Genomic DNA, 19,232 nt, shown 5'->3' with positions numbered 1-19,232 from the left:
TCTTGCTTTGCATTTAATGAGTCTATCTCATATATTAATTTCACCTTTTAAGTTGCACTACTGAAATAAATGAACTTTTGCACGATATTCTAATTTTTTGAGTTTCATCTATATCTGTTACAATTTTGATTAATTTAAAATAGAGTGATATATTACTTTCTTTTCTGCAAGTGAGGAATTTGTATGTTTTCAAAGAATATTTCTTAATGGAAGGAGATTTACTTCTTTCCTATAACAATACCAATATTTCTACATTGCACTACCAACTGTTGGAGCATATATCAAAAGGAATAAAAATAAATATGTGACATAGGGCTATGGTATCAAATCCAGTTATTTTAATACACAATTTGGAAAACCAGGGTTTCGTTAAAAAGCTGGTTATCTTCTCCACATCATTAGAACTACTGTCATTGATGCTGGCCAAAGAGGACAAAGATAAGATAATCAAGGAGTCACAGAGACATTGAATCTTGATCTTAGCCACAGTTTGGAGGTATCATCAGGCCCACCACTTCTAACACTCGTGACTCAGACCTTGAAGAGTCCTGTTCATCTAGCCTTTTGAAACATGATGTCCACCTGAAGAGTCAGACTAGAAAACATAGGAATGCCTTGAGGTGTAGAGAAGCATTCAGCCCACACAAGACTAGTGGGGGGGAGGGGGAAATGGAGCTGGAAATCAAAAAGGATCAATACTAAATGTAGTGTGAAAGTTCTCACCTTTTTTTTTCTTCCATTCAATCATGTCCAATTCTTGAAGACTGCTTGGAGAAGTGCCGGAGGTATACCATTGTCTCTTTCCTAAGATGACAGAAGGACTCTGGCCCCAAGATTACTCAGCTGGTTTTTCTAGCGGGACTAGAATTGACAGTCCCCTCAGTTTCTAGCCTGATGTCTTAATCACTACACCAAACTGACTCGGTTCTCAGCTAGCCATGGAAAATGAATATGCTAGCGAAGGTGGCCATTTGAAAACAAGGCAGGTGTAAACAGCCCAATCCTTCCAGAAGAAAATGCCAGGCATCTGGGATGTAAAGGCGAAAAACAAAATTCAAGCACTTTTGAACATTGTTCAAACAGCTGGACTGTTTTTTTTCTTGAGGAAGAACAACAAAATGTTTCACTTCTCAATTGTCTTAACTGTCGTTACCTGATAGAAGGATAGAAACTTGACAGTTGAATCTCAACTGTCAGTACCTTATCCTTCCACCCCCCCCCCCCCGCCCAAACAAACTGCTGAAGCTTCTTGGATGAAAAGTGAAACATTTTCTTCTTCATCCTCAAGAGGGGGGGGGAAATAATCCAATCACCATTTGAAAAAGCACCATTGAGACAACTATGACCTGGATGACTGGGAATCTCCACAGACTTTTGAACATTATTTGTAGGGTTTGTTCTGCAATTTGTTGAGTAAGTGGTTACTTTTTTTAACAACTATTAAATAATTAAATTAATACATAATTAAAAGAATTCCTGGAACTTGTGTTGCTAATTTTTATTTTTATTTTATTTTTTGACAAATATTGACTTGCCCAATAAGACCTCTCTTCACCAATAAGACTTCTCTTCTATTTCTAGATTTACATGTTTTAAATTTCATTTACTCTAGCTTGAGGGACTCAGGACACCTGCATTCAAGAGTTGGGGTTTTCTAATTGAATGAAAAGGAATAGTAAATCAAAGGCAGCTAGTTCAGATATCAATATTATTTTTTCTGTTTGAACTTTAGAATAAACAGCTAAATCATGGGAAGGGACCATATGGGACTGATGTGGAAGTCATTTAATCAAGCTATGAAATACCAATTTTAGACATCCATACAATCATTAGATGACCACAAAAGATACAGATAACTTTAATGAAGACGACTATATCTGTCCAGGATAATGTTGCAGGATCCAATTTAGGTCAGTCACCAGGACCAGAGGTTTAGCCTTCCAAGCTTTCAGACTTGTGTTGGAGCCCATCCTCCATCTTTATCACCCTCTAGTGATCATCTGGATTTTTGCAGTTTAGATTTGGCATCCTTAAGCATAGATTTAAAATTTTGTCCATTTCAAAAATATATGTTCTCCTTTCCATCGTTCATTACAGTAGCCTGAGAGCCATGAGTCTCATGTAAAATGTTAGATATTTTTTTCAAACTCCAGAATCTTCCAAATTTTAGATTCAAATGTAGTTTTTTTTAACTTTTTCCAGTAAGCCCTCCCCCGATGCACTAGTCATCTGCAATTCAAGTTTGTGCAAAATTTTGGAGTGAGGCAGAAGACAAAAAATGAGAGAAGAGAGAGAGTGCTTTCTCAGATAGGCTGTGTACAGTCAAAAATTAAGGAGGCTAGGAGAAAAACACCAAGACCATTTCAGCCCAGCCTCCAGTATGAAATCACTGCCCAATCCACTGCAGTATCACTTGTCTGAAAACCAGTAATATGAATAAGGTACCTGATTAAAGTGACCTTATTTGCTTTAGGAAAAAATGGTACTGTTTTTAAGTGAAGTACCGTAGCTGTTCCTTAGACTGATTCAATTAAACCTTTCTCCTTTTTTTTGAAACAAAGTTTTTTTAATTTTTTTGTTACATATTTTAACTTCTTTTTAAACAAAGTGTTGTCCGGGTTTTCTGTACAGCTACATATTCCCCCCAGGCTTGTCTAGATTTTCTGCATGGAATTTTGCTATAAGGCAATCAGCCTGGTTATTTCTATTCTTTACCCAAGATGCCTCTGACAAGGGATAGCCCTTCCACTTGATTAAATACTGGAGTTGTCTCCTGTGCCACCTCGAATCAAGGATTTGCTGCACATCATAATGGGTTTGGCCCCCTAAGACCACAGGGCCTGGGGGCTCCCTGGGTAGTGGTCTCAGAGTGGATCTGACCACGGATTTTAAGAGGCTACTATGGAATACCGGGTGTATCTTCCCTAGCAGTCGGGGCAGTTTCAATTGCAGTGTGACTGGGTTGATGATCTTTACTATGGGAATGGTCCCACAAACTTTGGTCCCAGTTTCTTGCTAGGAAGTCTTAACCTCAAATATTTTGTGGAGAGGTAAACCTTCTCTCCCACCAAGAATAGTCGTTGTGGAACTTGGTGTTTATCTGCCTATTTCTTATAGGTTTGTGCCACTTTAATCAGTGCTTTTTTGACATTCTCCCAGGTTGCTTTTAGCATTGATATCCAATCGGTCAAGCTGACTGAGGAGGGGATCCCTTGGATACTCATGCATTGGGACAAAGTCCATGCCACTCACTACTTGGAATGGTGTTAGTCCCATGCTACTATGAACAGCATTATTATATATGACCTCAGCAAAAGACAGACGGATGCCCAATTGGACTGCTGATAGTTCACGTAGCACCTCATGTACTGCTCTACCATGGTGTTCAGTCTCTCTGCCCCCCCCCCCCCATTGGTGCTTGGGTGAAAAGCTGAGCTAAGACCCTGGGATGTCCCAATGGACCGCAGGAACTCCCTCCAGAACTTACCCATGAACCGGACCCCTGTGTTTGAGATAATTCTTCAAGGTAGTCCTTGCAGGCAGTAGATGTGCTTCAGGAACAGTTTGGCAAGCTGGTGAGCTGAGAGTAGTCTGCTGCAGGGTATGAAGTGTGCCTGTTTGGAGAACAGGTCTATTACAGTCTTTAAAAACCCAAAGTGGCCTGTCGCTTTGGCATCATTGCTCCTCTGGAGAATTAGGGTGTGTAGGGATTCCAGGACGTAGAGTTCCATCCCCTTCCATGCGAGCTCATCACTTTTTGTCTAGATGTGTTGGTTGTTTCGGAACCAGGGGTCTGCTAGCAGTTCAGTTTTGAGTCTCGTGGTTAGGTTGTTTGCTGGTTGGTCACCAGTTATGGTGTTGTCGTCTGGTGGTCACTTGGGCAGCTATTTGATTAGGGGAATGGCATCCACCATCTGCTTCCATTTGCATTTGTATTGGGGCATGCGGGAGAAGGCATCAGCTAGAAAGTTCCTCCCTCCTGGAATGTGCTTTAGTATGAAGTCAAAACGGTTGAAATATTGAGCCCATCAAACCTCTGCGGGGTCCTGAGAGCCTCCATATTTTTATGGTCAGTTCAGACTTCGAACAGTTTCTGGCCCACTTCCAACAGGTGTCGCCAGATTAGCAAATGCCCATCTTACCGTGAAAGCCTCCTTTTCCCATGCGGCCCATTGTCTCTCTGTGTCTGTGAGCTTGCAGGAGGTGTAGGCGCAGGGTTGTAAGTTTCCTTGGCTGTTTCTCCCACTGCCATGTCGCTGGTGTCTGCTTGGATCACGAAGGTTGTTAAGTGAAGTACCGTAGCTGTTCCTTAGACTGATTCAATTAAACCTTTCTCCTTTTTTTTGAAATAAAGTTTTTTGTTTCAAAGAATATTTCTTAATTGAAGGAGACTTACTTCTTTCCTATAACAATACCAATATTTCTACATTGCACATTTTTTTTAGTGTTTCGAATGCCTCTTGGCAGGTTAGGTCCCACTGTAGAGGTTGTCCCACATGAGGTTTTGTTCCTGGGCTCCCTGTTTTTAGGAGGTCTGTCATGGGTTTGGCAATCTTCGCGAAGGAGGGGATGAATTGCCTATAGAAGTTTGCAAACCCTAGGAGGCTTTGTAGCTGTCTGTGGGTGCAAGGGGGTTGCCAGCCTAGGACAGCTTGTACTTTGGCTGGGTCCATCTCTATTCCCTCATTTGACACTCAGTAACCCAGGTAGTCTAGCTGTGCATGGTGGAATTCACATTTTGATAGCTTGACATACAGGTTGGCTGCCAGAAGTTTTTCCAGTATCTGTTGGACCAGGGATATGTGGTCATTCATGGTCTCTGTGTAGATAAGGATGTCATCCAGGTAGATGAGGATCCCCTTGTAGAGGTGCTTGTGCAACACCTCGTTTATTAACTGCATAAGCACCGCTTGGGCTCCCTGCAGTCCAAAGGTCATCACTTTGAATTGGAAGCTCCCTAGGGGGCAGTTCGACACTGTTTTCCACTCATCTCCTTCCCTGATCCATACTCGGTAGTATTCTTCTCTGAGGTCTAGTTTGGTGAACACTTTTCCCTTGGCCAGGTGAGATAGCATGTCCTTCATGAGGAGGAGGCGGTATAGGTTGTGTACATACATGGCATTGATTCCTCTAAAGTCCACACACAGTCTCATAGTTCCGTCTTTTTGCTTTGAAGAGGACTGGCGCTACGACCCATGGCTTGGCTGGCTTCATGAACCCCCATGCTAGTTTTTTGTCTATGTATTTACGCATTTCTTGCATTTCCAGGGGCATCATGGAGTACAGTGTGGACTTGGGTAGTTTTGCCCTGGGGATGATTTCAATGGTGCAATCTGCCTCATGGGGGGAGGGGGCAGAATGTTGCACTCAGTCTCGCTGAATACTTCTGCAAGGTCCTGATATTCCCCTGGGATCTGTTCGGTCTCTGGGGTTTCGTCAGATGTGACTGCCAGTTGTTCTTGTGGGCTCTTTTTTTGGGGGGGGGTTCCCTGCTTGTGTGGTGTTCCTGCTTGCTGGCGTGGAAGAGGTTGGGGGACCTTTTCTATCCTAAGACTGTGGGTACCCCCTTGCCACCAGATGGTTGGTCCCCACTTGTCTAGCCAGGAGAGCCCCAGTATGACTGTCATTTTGGAGACTATTACGAATTGAATTACTTCCTAGTGATCCACTAGCTCTAGTCTCAGTGGTTCGGTCAGGTGGGTGGCATAGGCTCCCCCCATTAGGGACCTGTCGACCTGTTCGAAACAGATTGGGTGGGGCAGTCTTTTTGCTCCGAGCCCCAGTTTCAGGACTGTGGTCAGGTATGCGTGAAATACGTTCCTCCCCCCCCCCTTTCCTTACTATGGCAACTTTAGGAGTTGACATTTATCTTGCTACAGTCAAGCACAGGTTACAGCTGCACTTTCCTCTGTTTTCTATTAAGTCTTGTAGTATCCTCTTTTCACCAATAGAAGTCTCCCTCTCCAATGTAGGCAATGTGTTGTAGCTGTCAAAAGCTGTCAAAATCCATATTTATTCCACAAAATAATAATAATAATAATAATAATAATAATAATAATAATAATAATAATAATAATAATAATAATAATAATAATAATAATAATAATAATAATAATAATAATAAATATTTATTTCTTAGCCGCACCCTCTCCCGAAGGACTCGGGGCGGCGTACAACAAAACATATGAAATAAATATGTGGACAAAACAAACATATAACAGAGACATATACCGAGACATACACAAGGAGGAGGTCGGCTGACAAATAAAACAATTAAAATACAGTATTTAAAAACCCCTAGATAATTAAATATAATTAAAATACCCAATAAAAACCCGTCAGGAGCGATATGGTTAAATCAAAGTTAAGCCAGGCCAGCTGCTTGGAATAGGTGAAAAAAATAGAAAAGGGTAAAAAAAGAAAGGAAATTTGCTCCAAGTTCTTTTATTATTTTTGATGTTTCCAAGTCCAAATTTGGGAATAAAAGTCTTCTACGGCTTTCTGTTTTAGTCACCGCCCTTTCTTTTTTCTCTGTTAAATCCCCCATCTGCCAAATAGCCGCTAATTTCCATTCCAGATCTCATTTAAATCCAAATTTAAAGGCTTTTTTTACTTTGGGTTGATCATTGTTTCACCCAGGTCCAACACTTTGTTCCAGCACCTCTCCTGCCCAAATAGCTTGGTTCGGTTGCCCTGACTTTAAAGTGGCCATTAATGTGGCTGCTACCGCTTCTGCTGCCAGTTTGAAGAACTTTATCTCGGATCTTTTGAGGAACTGCTGGTTCCTCTTTGGTCGTTGAGATGTTTCTTCTTTTTTACCTGTTCCTCCAGAATGGTTCTGACCCAAAGGTCTCCGGTTGGGTTTTCCCGGAGCCCGTCAGAGCTCTGCTATTTCCCATCTGTTCTCATCTTGGCGCTTCTGGCTTCTCCCTCAATTAAACTTTTCTTGAAGGTCTGGTCTGCTAAAACTTGCCTATACGACAGATTGACACTAATCATAGTCCATTGTAAAACCAATGTGAAATTGCAGAGTTTAGTAAATTTTCACATCTTATTAAGGAGGAACTTCATTAGTGCAATGTGCGTAAGGACTGTATTACAGAAAGATAAAGTGTCTCTTACATTGTACAAGTTGTCTGTTATGGTCTCATTGAAATGGACTGCATTTCATTCTGCATTATGACTAAACTGGGGGGAGGGGGGAGGGAGTCAAGTCCCAAGATTTATACAACTCCCTGCTATCTTTAGTTGGAAAGCTGTTTACCGAAGTCTAGACTGCTGACATTTCAAAGTCTTTTTTTTTTTTTGCACATGCTTCTTGAAAGAGTCAATATCTGAGCACTGGCAGCTATTTTGCACCTTATAAACTTACTGGCTATTAAGGCAACTGATGTATTGACAGCTTAGCAGAAGGCTCTGCTCCTCGGTCTCTTTCTCTTGTGCAGGAGTTATTTTCTTGTCTCTCTGTAGCATGTATCTTATTGATCAGACTGATACTCTCAAGGCTGTCATAGTTTCCAGGTCTTCCAAGGTTGATAATTCAGGCTTTCTTATCCTAGTAATCAGATAACTTTTTTTATAAATATATTTCTTCTAATTTTAATGCAGTTTTTTTCTGTCCCTACTTATGCTTTATTACCATCTAAAGTTCAATTCTACAATGCTCTCTTCCTTATTTTTTTTTCTACCGTTGCCACAGGGGGAATGCTTAAAGATCTGCCTGCTTGTGCCATAGACCTCTTCATGAACTCTCTTCTGATACCTTTGGAATCAGACCCAGAAACATCCAATTAGCATTCAGCATCTTATACCTTGGCCACCTTGGGTTGCCATATTTAGCTTAAGAGCTCCTTACACAGTTCTACTGTGCTACTGCATTTTGCCTCAGATACAAAGCAGCAATATCCTCTGTCCTGATTCATACCTAACTTTCAGTGACAACTATGTATTTAGTGACTCAAGATCCCTGATTATGATACTGAACATAATCATTTTCAATTACCTTTTCTTCTCATCCATTTTCTTCCAGAGTACAGAGATCTGAGATACCTTTTCATAGATTTCTGCAAAGAGCCACTGTGGAGCTATGATCTTTAATCATAGCCTCAGTTTGTTACCATAATATAGATAATATCTTTAAAGAAAAAAGTTAACTATCAGGGGAGATAATAATACCCTTCTGAGCTTTGTGTTTTCTGTGGATTCTTTATCAGCAAAAACAGAATGGGGAAAAAACTGGTTGAAAATTATAGTGCGTTAAAATAATCGGCTGTTACATTGATATTTCAGATGAAATTAATTATCTTCAGATTAATTTTTTTTTTTGCTAATTACTAAAAGGGTAGATTTATTTGAAACACATCTGAACTAATTATCAAGAAAGAAAGCATTCAAGAAAAACAAAGTAATATAAGCCTGCAAGACAATACTGTAATGGTGTATACGACAGAATTATGCCACTAATATAATGGCAAGTTTACCTGCAATATCATTACTGAGCTAATATAAGTAGAGAGACTTCTACATTCTTGGCTGTTTTAAATATGTAAAGTCTATTCCATGGCCATTCCCTTATTATATGCTTCCAGTACTTTTTCTCTTTTGCCTACGATACTCAGACAGTAGTGTTCATCAGTGACGTGTGGTGAGCTTTACGGCTGGTGAGGCTGGTGACGTCATCAGCGTGAGCCGCGGTCCCCTTCATATTGACTCAGGAAGGAGGGGAATGGGACCACGTCAGCCTCCATCCTGCGCACGTCCCATTCCCCGCCTTCCTAAGTCAACATGAAGGGGACGCGCTGACTTAGGAAGGCGGGGAATGGGACGTGCGCAGGAGGGAGGCTGGAGGGATCGTGGAGGAGGGATCGCGCAGCGTGAGCCGTGAGACAGCGGCTCACGCTTCGCGATCCCCTTCATGTTGACTCAGCAGTCAGGAAGGAGGGGAATTTCCCTCCTTCCTGACTCCTGAGTCAACATGAAGGGGATCGCGAAGCGTGAGCCGCTGTCCCGCGGCTCACGCTGCGCGATCCCCTTCATGTTGACTTAGGAAGGCAGGGAATGGGACGTGCGCAGGAGGGAGGCTGGAGGGATCGCGGAGGAGGGATCGCACAGCATGAGCCGCGGGACAGCAGCTCACGCTTCGCCATCTCCTTCATGTTGACTCAGGAGTCAGGAAGGAGGGGAATCACTGTTGCTAATAGCTTAGTTGTTCTCTTTTGAGAAGAGATGACATGCCTCATGTTTTATCATCTTCATCTATTTTTTCACCTCTTCCAAAATGAAAAAAACAAACACAATGATTTGAGCTGGGGTGAGGGTGTTGCAGGGGGATAGGTAAGGAGCAATGTGTATGTGTATCAATTAGTGTGAGGGCATTTCCATACAGAAGCTTACCCATTAAATATTTGCTGACTTTTGACCTTTTCAAACTTGAAATAAGTAACTTAATAACACTGGCTATACACATATTTATATTTATTATATCTATATACAGATTGCTACATTATAAACTTATTGCACTATTATGATAGAGCATATCATTACTGGTGTTTAGATGCTAATACATAGCTAATAAATCAACTACAGCCTGGTAGTATGGCTTAACCAGCCAAATTCCAAGCAGAAAGCTTCACAATGTAATGATTTCTCGATCATTTGTTTGAGACAGAGAATATATGCAGATGTTTGATAGCCACCAGCGTATATTCATTGTGTCATGTAATGTTATTTACAACTAATTTCACTAACAAATCTGTGAAAACATTTTATCATTAATTAGGTCTCCATAGATCATCTGTGTTTAGTAACATTCATATCAGATTATAATTTTATTGCAGGATTAGATTTGTGCGCCTATTGGGAAAGAAAACCAGGGTGGAAATGTTTTCACTAAAGATTCTGTATTTACAGAGGTGGGAAAATACAGTTATTTTGAGAAATAGACTTTTTTATTCATTTTTTTGCAATTGCTTTGCCATACATGGTCATGGAGAGGTTGTCATTCATACAAGTATGTGATGTACACAGCAATCCTGCCTCTCTGAAATTTTGTACCGAGTTCTGTTCAACTGATGCTTCTCTAATAATAAAAAGCTCTTTGATCCTATAGAAAATTCTATTAATAGAATAAGGAGGAATACAATTAGAATTAGAATAGCTTATTAATTGATTCGTCTTGCGACCTTATCAATGAAACACATAATCTGGTTCCAAGATAAAATAAATAGAAAATATATCAGTGATAATACAATGAGTGCAATCAGATAAGTGAATCTCCCTTGTAGGAGACCCCAATTGGTTTGATGTAAAGAGTTCTTAGCTCAATTTTCATAATTAAAAAAGGGAAGTGTTTTTCAGTTATTCTTGTCTGTATGCCAGTGGTGTGTTCCGGATCCCATTGCAACCGGTACGGTGCAATGGGGCCCGGCATCTCCCACATGCACATGTGCAGCATGTATGCACAGCGCGTGCATGCATCCTTATCTCCACGACGCCTCCATGACACTCCAGCTGCTCGGTGGAGCATTGCGAAGGTGCCATATGCTCCGTGCGCGGAAGCGCCGAAGAGCTCAAATATAGGTAAGGAGCTTGGGTGGGTGGCTGGAACCTCTGGAGGACCATATCTGAATGGTACCCAGTGCTCCCGGCAGGCAGCGGTACTCCCGTACTGGGGGATACCGCCTGCAACCCACCATTGCTGCAAGCCCTCCTTGGAACCCAGTTCATTTAAGATAATAATAATAATAATAATAATAATAATAATAATAATAATAATAATAATAATAATAATAACAACAACAACAACAACAACAACAACAACAACTTTAATTTATAGACCGCGCCCTTTCCTAAACAGGACTCGGGGCGGTGTACAGTCATATTAAAACAATGTAAATACAAAAATACAAAAAAGATAAGTGGGAGAACTTTAAAAGCAGCATTGGGGATGATACATACTATAAGGGACAGTATTTAGTTTGACTAATTTTTTCTGGATCAAAAATCTGTCCACACTTTAATACTAATCAGAAGCAACATTTTACTTGCTTTTTAGCAATATTATTTTGCTGCATAACTCAGACACTGAAGTGTTCACATGACATTGTTTTCAATATATATGGTTCTCCTCCCTGTTCTACATCAGGGATATACTATATGCCCAGTGAAGAAATAAGGACATGTAGAGTTAGTGAACAAAAATTAAAATATAATGGTTCTCCTTTACTTATTATACTACTAATTGTATGGAAGAGTTTGCTAAATAAACAAACAACCACATGCTAACCTGCAAAATAAAACACTCAGAAATCATTGGATCATGTGATATTTCTTTCCTGTGCTTTTCTGTTCTTTTGTTTTTGACTTATAATACATGACTGCTTCCATCATTTTTTCCCCCTTTTCCAAAAGGCAAGTATGCCATGCGGGACCTGGTTCACCGGCTTCCAGGAGGTAACAACAGTAACAATTCAGCAAGCAAAACCATGTCTGATGATACTGTAACTGCCATTTGCTGCACCTTGCATGAAGTCATCACAAAAAATATGGAAAATGCCAAGGCCTTACGAGATGCAGGAGGAATTGAGAAACTTGTTGGCATTTCCAAAAGTAAAGGAGACAAGTACGTTTTGCCAATCATCGTCTGCCTGTTAGTTGTAATTTATAGTCAACACTAATGATTTCCTTAAGTCTTATCGTTTCTATTGCGTGTTAGAAAACTTCACAGATAATGGCAGATGGGTAGAAGATAATAAGCAATCTCACATCAAAGTGTGTGGCACTTGTAGTCTTAATTTGGATCTGTGGCATTATATTGATTTATCAAAAGGAACTTGTGTTTTAATTTTTAGCTATTCTGGTCAGCAATCCAGAAGCTGATAATTGCAGTTGCTATTCAAAAAAACAGATTTGATCAAGAAAATGTTTTAAATGTAATCCATTCCCAATATATTTGGGCTGTTGTCTGTGATGGCCAAAAAAGAGTGGAATACATTAAGGTTAGAAGCAAATATCCAGAGTAAATAATATTTACATAATGCTGAGAGGTTAGTGATAATTAAACTTATGATTACTGCCAGGTAAAATGCTCAAAGAATAAAAATAAGCTAAGCTGCTCGAAAATAAAAAATAAATCCCAAGAACTTTGGACTAACATTCTACCCAGAGGAAAAGCAAAGCACTATGGTTAATTTCATAGCTGTAATCTGTATATTGTTGAGTCTCATTTTCCAGAACCTTTCTTATACATTCTGCCTTCCCAAATCCTTTTGTGTTTTCAAGTAAAAACCTATGGTAAACATTGAAAAGCTGCCCCCGTATAAAGTTCTAAATTAGGATTTATTGCAACCATACTTTCTCATATGTGTCTTTTAATTATGTTTTTTTAATTCCCTAATAGGCACTCACCAAAAGTAGTGAAGGCAGCATCTCAGGTCTTAAACAGCATGTGGCAATACAGAGATCTGAGAAGTCTATATAAAAAGGTAAGACTTCTTTTTCATGTTATCTATTAGTAAGTTACAATTTCTTGGCTAGGAGCTTTACAATAAAAATTAGTAATGAATCTGACATTTAAAAAGCCCTGAAAATGTTACTACTTCTTCCAATCTTTCCCCCTAATTTCAGTCTGCCATATGTGGATACAGCAAAGGTACCAGATTTTGTAGGCAGATGTCATAGTTTTATTTTAAAATGGATTTTTTTGTAAAAGCCGAGGCCTTGTCCTTATGAAATTCAAATATAAATTATAAAAAAGGCAAGTTAAGTTTATGATATGGTTACGATCATTATCTTCTTTAGAAAAGAAACAAAGAAAAATGAATGTTCACTGTGCATAGTAGAGCATAAGCATATCTTACAAAAAGTTGGTATAACCAACAAACTGACCAGAAAGATGGGTGCTATTAAGGATCTTTCAGAAATAATCTGAAAACATATCCTAAATTGCATTCTAATTGGGATCTATGATTTTTAATATAATGTCCAAAACATAACTTATATGGATGGCAATATTTTTTTTACTACTCTCTATTGTTTGATCTAAGTTTGGGCTCTGTTTTAAAAATCTGAACCGTTGGTATTTTTTTTCTTCCCATCTATTTTACTATGGGATACTGTAAGGAAAGCAATGAAGAACTATCTCCATTGCTTTACTAATAGATTGCTTTTTGGAGCTAGAAGAATAAGTTATTTTGATAGTTTTTATTAATGTAAGTTATTCTAGAGTATCTCCAATATATGTTAGACAAGTTTGCCCATCTCTAAAAATTCTACAGTAATGTATGATAACATTCAAAATCATTTTTTCTTCTTTAATAACATTTGTGTAATGTTGTTGCCAATAGATAAAAAGAACATCTTTATTGAAAGATTGATCTTGTGCTTGAAGGCAGCAATGATTTCATTCTTGTATTCCATTATGATATTTTTAAATGTTCCATTGTAACTAAAATAATTGCACTATTCTGCAAATATACACTGTTTCAAAGGCACAAACTGGGGATTTCCTAAAATCTTTAACAAAAAGATTTATATTAATTGATTAATTTAATTAATCAGTGCCACATTTGTCTCATATACACATCAGCATTGAAGAATAAGCTTGCTTCATTTTAGCTATACTGGGGTATGTTTTCACAAGAAAATTTTGAACTACACAAGAAAAAAAGATGTAGATCCTAAATATTATAGATGGGAGAGCCACATTGCAGTGTGGAGGAAGAAATAGCAAACAAAGTTTCTATTTCTCTTTTTAAGCATGTACATCAGCCAAAGAGTTTTATGTGCAAAAAGAATCTCTAAATTATTTGAGTAGCAAAATGGCAGCTGAAATTCAGTAAAAATGCTAACCTCATATGATCATTCATAAGATACCAGTTAGCTGTAATACCTAAGTGTAAGATCTTAGAGGACATAACTCACTGGGGTGGATCAAGTGGTGCTCTTCACTGACAATAAAAAGACACCTTTATGCCATAGAGGAAGATTCAAATATTAGGTTCTTTTAGATTTTAAGTAAGATAGCATATATCACAACAGTGTGTATCTGCTATAGAAATCAATACCCCATAGAATATTTGGCCCTTTCTTTTTTAAATTGTATGATTATCGATAATACAGTGAAGAAATAAATAAACTGATTAGTTTTTCTTATATAGCAAGAATCGAAAACAAAAAATGGGTAAATATATTTAGGCAAAATGTACAATTATAGCAATATATAATGTTTTGAATTCAATACTACAAAAGTGGATGGCTACCAAAAGGATTTAACTTGATTGATTGTTTTGATAGTTACATGAAATTTCAAGTTTAGAAATAAATTCTAAATAAATTCTAATTATAAAATGCTGGGAGTAAAAATGCAGAAAGCTGTTACCATCATGGCCTGTCTATGCACCATCCATGGTCATCTGACTGGCTGCTGTTTAAAGCAGAATACCAGAATATTATTGTTGACTTGCTATGTAAATTTAAATAAAGAGCTTTTTATGTTTTTATATCTTGAATTGGCTTGTCAAAACTTCTCTTTCTCACATACACACACAAACTGCATCATCTATGTGAGCAAACAACTCAGTGGGATTTGTTTTTCATTATTTGATCCTTTTGTCTCTTGATCAGTTCAATAAATAAAGAAGTTACTCTGTTCTCCAATGATCTTCCTATAAATGAGACTGAAGAAGGAAAATGTGCAAAAGTTGTGATTGGCATGTTCAGTTGTGAAAAAGATAAATACCAAGTTGGTTGAGACAGTCTGGTTCCTCAGCTTCTGTGCTGAGAACAGTGGAAATAATTTCAATTGTAGGGTTGACTGGATATCATTTATTCATGACTGACATGTCATTAATTATTGTCATCTTTGACTAAGTTAGCAATATTTTAGTAGTAAAGTTTCTCATTTCAACATTCACTTCACATTTGATATAGTTGAACAGGAATATTCATATTATTTTAATGGTGCTCAGGGATCTTTGGTTCCCCTGACTGCTACTTCTGTGCACCATTGTCCTTTCATTTTCCTTACCTTCCCCATTCCCTTCTTTTTACTATACATATTTCAACTTAGATAAAATGCTCCCCCCCACCCATTTAAAAGTGTGCAGTCTCATTTTGAATTATGTGCAGCTTCAATGTAGTTTTTGAACAAATTTGAATATAGAGTATGTTTTGTAATAAGCCAGCCTGGATGTTATCAAAGCCTTATATAACAATGATCAAGTCCACATTCTCTAGAAGCACTAGCTGGGATACTCTCTTGAAACCAAGATAAAGGGACAGCTGTAGAATCAACTTCAGACTGTGAAAGTGATCCTTTAGAACAAATGCAGTCTTATCCAGTTTAGTATAGCTATAAATATGAAGGGCAGTCTGATCGCTCAAAAATGTCATCTTTCTTGTATTTGGACTGAACATAAGTTTGCTCACCATCTGTGGCAGGGTAAGCAACTATGGGTACATCATCTCGATTTTAGTCCTTTTATTAAAATCTATTCAACGAAGAATATTTGTAATGCAAAGTGAGGTGTCGGCCTCTGATATAATTTAGAAAACCTTTGGGCCCTACATAGACTTCAGAAATTGAAAATATTGTTGGGTCACCTCTTCACAGTTTGTCTGGAACTAAGCACATCTGTTCAGGAAAAATATGTAAGTCGGGGTGACAGACAGTACCTTAGCAACTGGCGAGAGTAAGGATCAAATTTAATAGTTTGCTTTGTGTTGCCCTAACCATGATACATTAAAAGACAAGGTTCCTCTCACCAATTATCAACCACCCAGTCACTGGGAATTGACAGCATATAAATTTAATAATTATCATCAGATACTTTCCTTGTCAGGGTAATGTAATTTGCTGCCAAAATGTGAAGACCACAAGTCCCCCTCAAAGTTACCTTCCCTGATTTAGTCCATCACTGACTCCAAACATTCACAGCTATCATTATTTCACCTGCTCCTCCTGAAAAAAGAAAGAAGCAATTGCCTAGTGCAAGAATCATGCCTAGCCAAGAAATGCATGGGGGAGAGGAAGCTGAATATAATTCTGCATCATAAAGACAGCTACTAAATCATCACTATTCACTTGTATAAAGAAAATAATGTGCAATTATTAATTTTAAGGTTTTTGTTTTGCTTTGAATATAGTCTTTGTTGGGAACAGTTTGCACTGCATTTTCTCTGCTTTGGAACCGGTTTGAATCAGTAGTTATCAATGTAATCTATTTATGATTATAATTTAAATGGTTACAGTTGTACAAAAATGTAGCCTAGTTCCCATATTTCTATATTTCTGTTTGAAAAAAGAAATCTCACTGGAATAAATTATTGATTGACTGACTGATTGATTTATGGCAGCGGGTGGCCCCAGACTTCAGAGTGGCTGAGGACAGAGGATTTTCACCTACCCATCATTCTGAGTCATGGCACGCTCAGCATTCCCTCTCCCAGAACCAAGAAACCAGAATCTATTCCCAGACCCAGGTATTCTGGCTGTCAGCTGATGAGTCTTGATTTGTGATTATTTTTCTTTAATTCTTCTTTATTCTAAAATTTATATGCCACCAACATGCCTTACTTAAATGTGTCACATTAAATATTGGCACATTTAAAACAATAAATGGAACTGAATGCATTTCTAGTTTAGCACTGCAACAGCACTAAAGTGTTACTTAAACATTGATATAAATCAAAATACAATTACAGAAAGCAATGCATAGAATACATGTTAATATCACTTGCAGCGTCAATTAAATCTTCATGTCACCTGTATGAGCAGTGAATTATTTTCCTTAGTGACTGTGGAAATGAAGTTAACATGATAATATAAAACAATGCAAAAAACTAAACCAAGTTTAGTTTTGTCAGGCCCTTTTTTCTATGTAATCATTCTCAGTTATATGATAGACTTCTGTAATCAGTCATTTGCTCAATACTAGACTGTTTTTTAGCAGGGGGGGAGAATCAAAACATAGCAATATTCTTTATTTTTTATTTGATAAAGGGTATGAATACAAAATTTATTTGACTTTTCTCCTTTGAAGCATTCAGGGTCATATGAAAAATAAAACAGAATTACAATCCTGCTAAGAAATATTACTGTTGCACTTAGCATCTTGGTTTGAATGTTGTATTAGTTACTGCCTTTCTGTTTTACCTCCTGGCTATATACTATTCTGATATTTTTACACAGAATTATATTATGAAAATAATATAAACATGATATTTTAAATTGTCTGAAATGCACCACAGAAATAATATTAATTTTATTTATTACAATACAGATAGTCCTCAATTTACAACCACAATTGAGTCCAAAATTTATGTTGTTAACTGAGTTTTGCCCCATTTTAAGACCTTTCTTGTCACAGTTGTTAAGTGAAACATTGCAGTTGTTAAGTTAGTAACACAGTTGTTAAATGAACGTGGCTTCCCCATTGACTTTGCTCATCAGAAGGTCACAGAAAGGGATCATGACCCCACGACACTGAATCTGTCATAAATCTGAACTGATTCGGTTACTAAGCATCCAAATTTTGATCAGGTGACCATGGAGACACTGCAACATTCATAAATGTGAAAAACGGTCATAGATCACTTTTTTCAGTGCTGTTGTAACTTTGAACGGTCACTAAACAAAGTGTTGTAAGCCGAATACTTCCTTTATTTAGTCCAAGCATCCCCCAAAGTTTCCTCCATGTACATGTTTAATGTTTGCTGCCATCTTTAATAACTGTCCTAGATGTCACACTGCCCATAGAAATCAGATGGCAGGCAGGCAGATTGATAGATTGATTTGATCAAACATACTAGTTTACAACTGGCATGGTACAGTTACTAGAAGACCCATTCCAGGTTTGTGAAAGCTATGTAACTTGCTGCCTACTCACAGTTTACCTCCAAAGAATTGTGTTTGATCTTTTGTGCCTTTAAGAAAGAATTTGGTACTAAACCTCTTCCTGGCAGTTGCCTGCCAGCATTTTTAAATTATTCAGGAGCCTTATTTAAACAGATGTCAGCTGCTCCTTTTTCTAGCACCAGCAAAATGTTCTTTCTATGCACTTTCATAGAGATACAGTAAGATATAAATATTAAATTCCTATCCATTGGCAGGTTAAAAAAGAAATACCCTAAGTAGGATTAATTGCAGATGGAAGAAGAAGGGAATAGATATGCTGCTGGCATAGTTATTCTTAATGAATAAAAGCTAAACTTTAAATCAAGTAGATCAGCTTACATCATTTAAGATTTTTAAAATATGGAGATTATTGTATCAAGATAATACAATTTATACGTATTTTGATCTAGCAAAAGTACAATATGCGCCTGGGACAGCCTTTTCATCTACTATAACAAACAGCTTATACAGAATCCAGGACATCAGCTACATACATTTTTCTGAGTTTTCAGGAAAACAAGTTCCTCATTCTGGGGAAGACACTGCCATCAGCAAAAGTAACCATAGTCAACTTTTTATTGTGATAGCAGTCAACTTTGGAGTTTAATCTGCTATGAAATGCTTGTTTCCTTCTTTCACTTTTGGTTGTATCTTTGAAATGGTATACAAATGGAGCTTATTTCTCTATGCCTGTTGATGGCTGGTTGGTCAGAATGCAAGGCTTCTAGATATTTCCCAATACTGGTGGATTTGGCTTGGCTTATAATGTCACCTTTTTTCCAGTTGAATTTGTTGTTGAATTTCTTGAAAATTAAAGGTGGTGGTGATCATGATTTTAGTTGTTGTTGCATCTTTGTTTTGATGGCCCCAAAGTTCTTAAAATGATTGCTGAAAATCAGAAATCATCATGTCCAATGGTGTAAAGGAGAAAAGTGATATAAAACAAAAATGAGGTTAATATGTATTCAAAAATTATAATAGAATGCTTAAATATTACATTGAAATATATTTAATAACATCTTCGCTAAACAGGAAAAAAGTGAAAATATAAGTCCTGTTCATGTTAATGACATGCCAGTGCATATATATATAACCCTATATGCTTTGCATTATTCCCCTATCCCTTTACAAGAAATAAACGTGATGATTTTTGATTCTAAACCCTAATTCAAATATACTGGTAATATAAAATAGACTATCAGGTTCCAAAAGACAGCAATTGTCATGCCCCTAAGGAATCTTCCCCAAATGAGGAGGACGAGGATGAAGAACCCAGAGAAAGCTCAATTCCAAGCAGTCATTGAGGGGGAGCATTAGATCCCATTGCTCCTGGCTAAAT

At 37.8% G+C, this 19,232-nt stretch overlaps 1 protein-coding gene and 1 long non-coding RNA gene across 14 annotated transcripts in view; one reads left to right on the top strand and one right to left on the bottom strand.

Annotated features, from left to right (window-relative positions):
• The window catches only part of CTNND2 (catenin delta 2), a 525,796-nt gene that overhangs the window by 466,242 nt on the left and 40,322 nt on the right, over positions 1-19,232 (top strand). For 8 of the 11 annotated variants that reach the window (XR_014175415.1, XM_081953365.1, XM_081953367.1 and 5 more), the window contains 3 exons: positions 11,410-11,620; positions 12,398-12,482; positions 16,354-16,479. Coding sequence is in view for 10 of the 11 variants with exons in the window: in XM_081953365.1 (XP_081809491.1) it covers positions 11,410-11,620; positions 12,398-12,482; positions 16,354-16,479 (422 nt within the window). In the remaining variant the exon portion in view is untranslated. The remainder of the gene's footprint in view (positions 1-11,409; positions 11,621-12,397; positions 12,483-16,353; positions 16,480-19,232) is intronic. The other 3 variants (XM_081953369.1, XM_081953372.1, XM_081953366.1) reach the window with 1 other exon arrangement.
• Positions 17,184-19,232, bottom strand: part of LOC309392304 — a 114,252-nt gene continuing 112,203 nt past the window's right edge. For all 3 annotated transcript variants that reach the window (XR_014175417.1, XR_014175418.1, XR_014175419.1), the window contains one exon: positions 17,184-18,781. This is a non-coding gene — a long non-coding RNA (uncharacterized lncRNA). The remainder of the gene's footprint in view (positions 18,782-19,232) is intronic.

The sequence above is a fragment of the Natrix helvetica genome, assembly GCF_964273705.1.
Source record: "Natrix helvetica genome assembly, chromosome: 4".
Classification (NCBI taxonomy): domain Eukaryota; kingdom Metazoa; phylum Chordata; class Lepidosauria; order Squamata; family Natricidae; genus Natrix; species Natrix helvetica.
The sequence above is the reverse complement of the archived record's forward strand: the minus strand, read 5'-3'. Positions and strand labels throughout refer to the sequence as shown.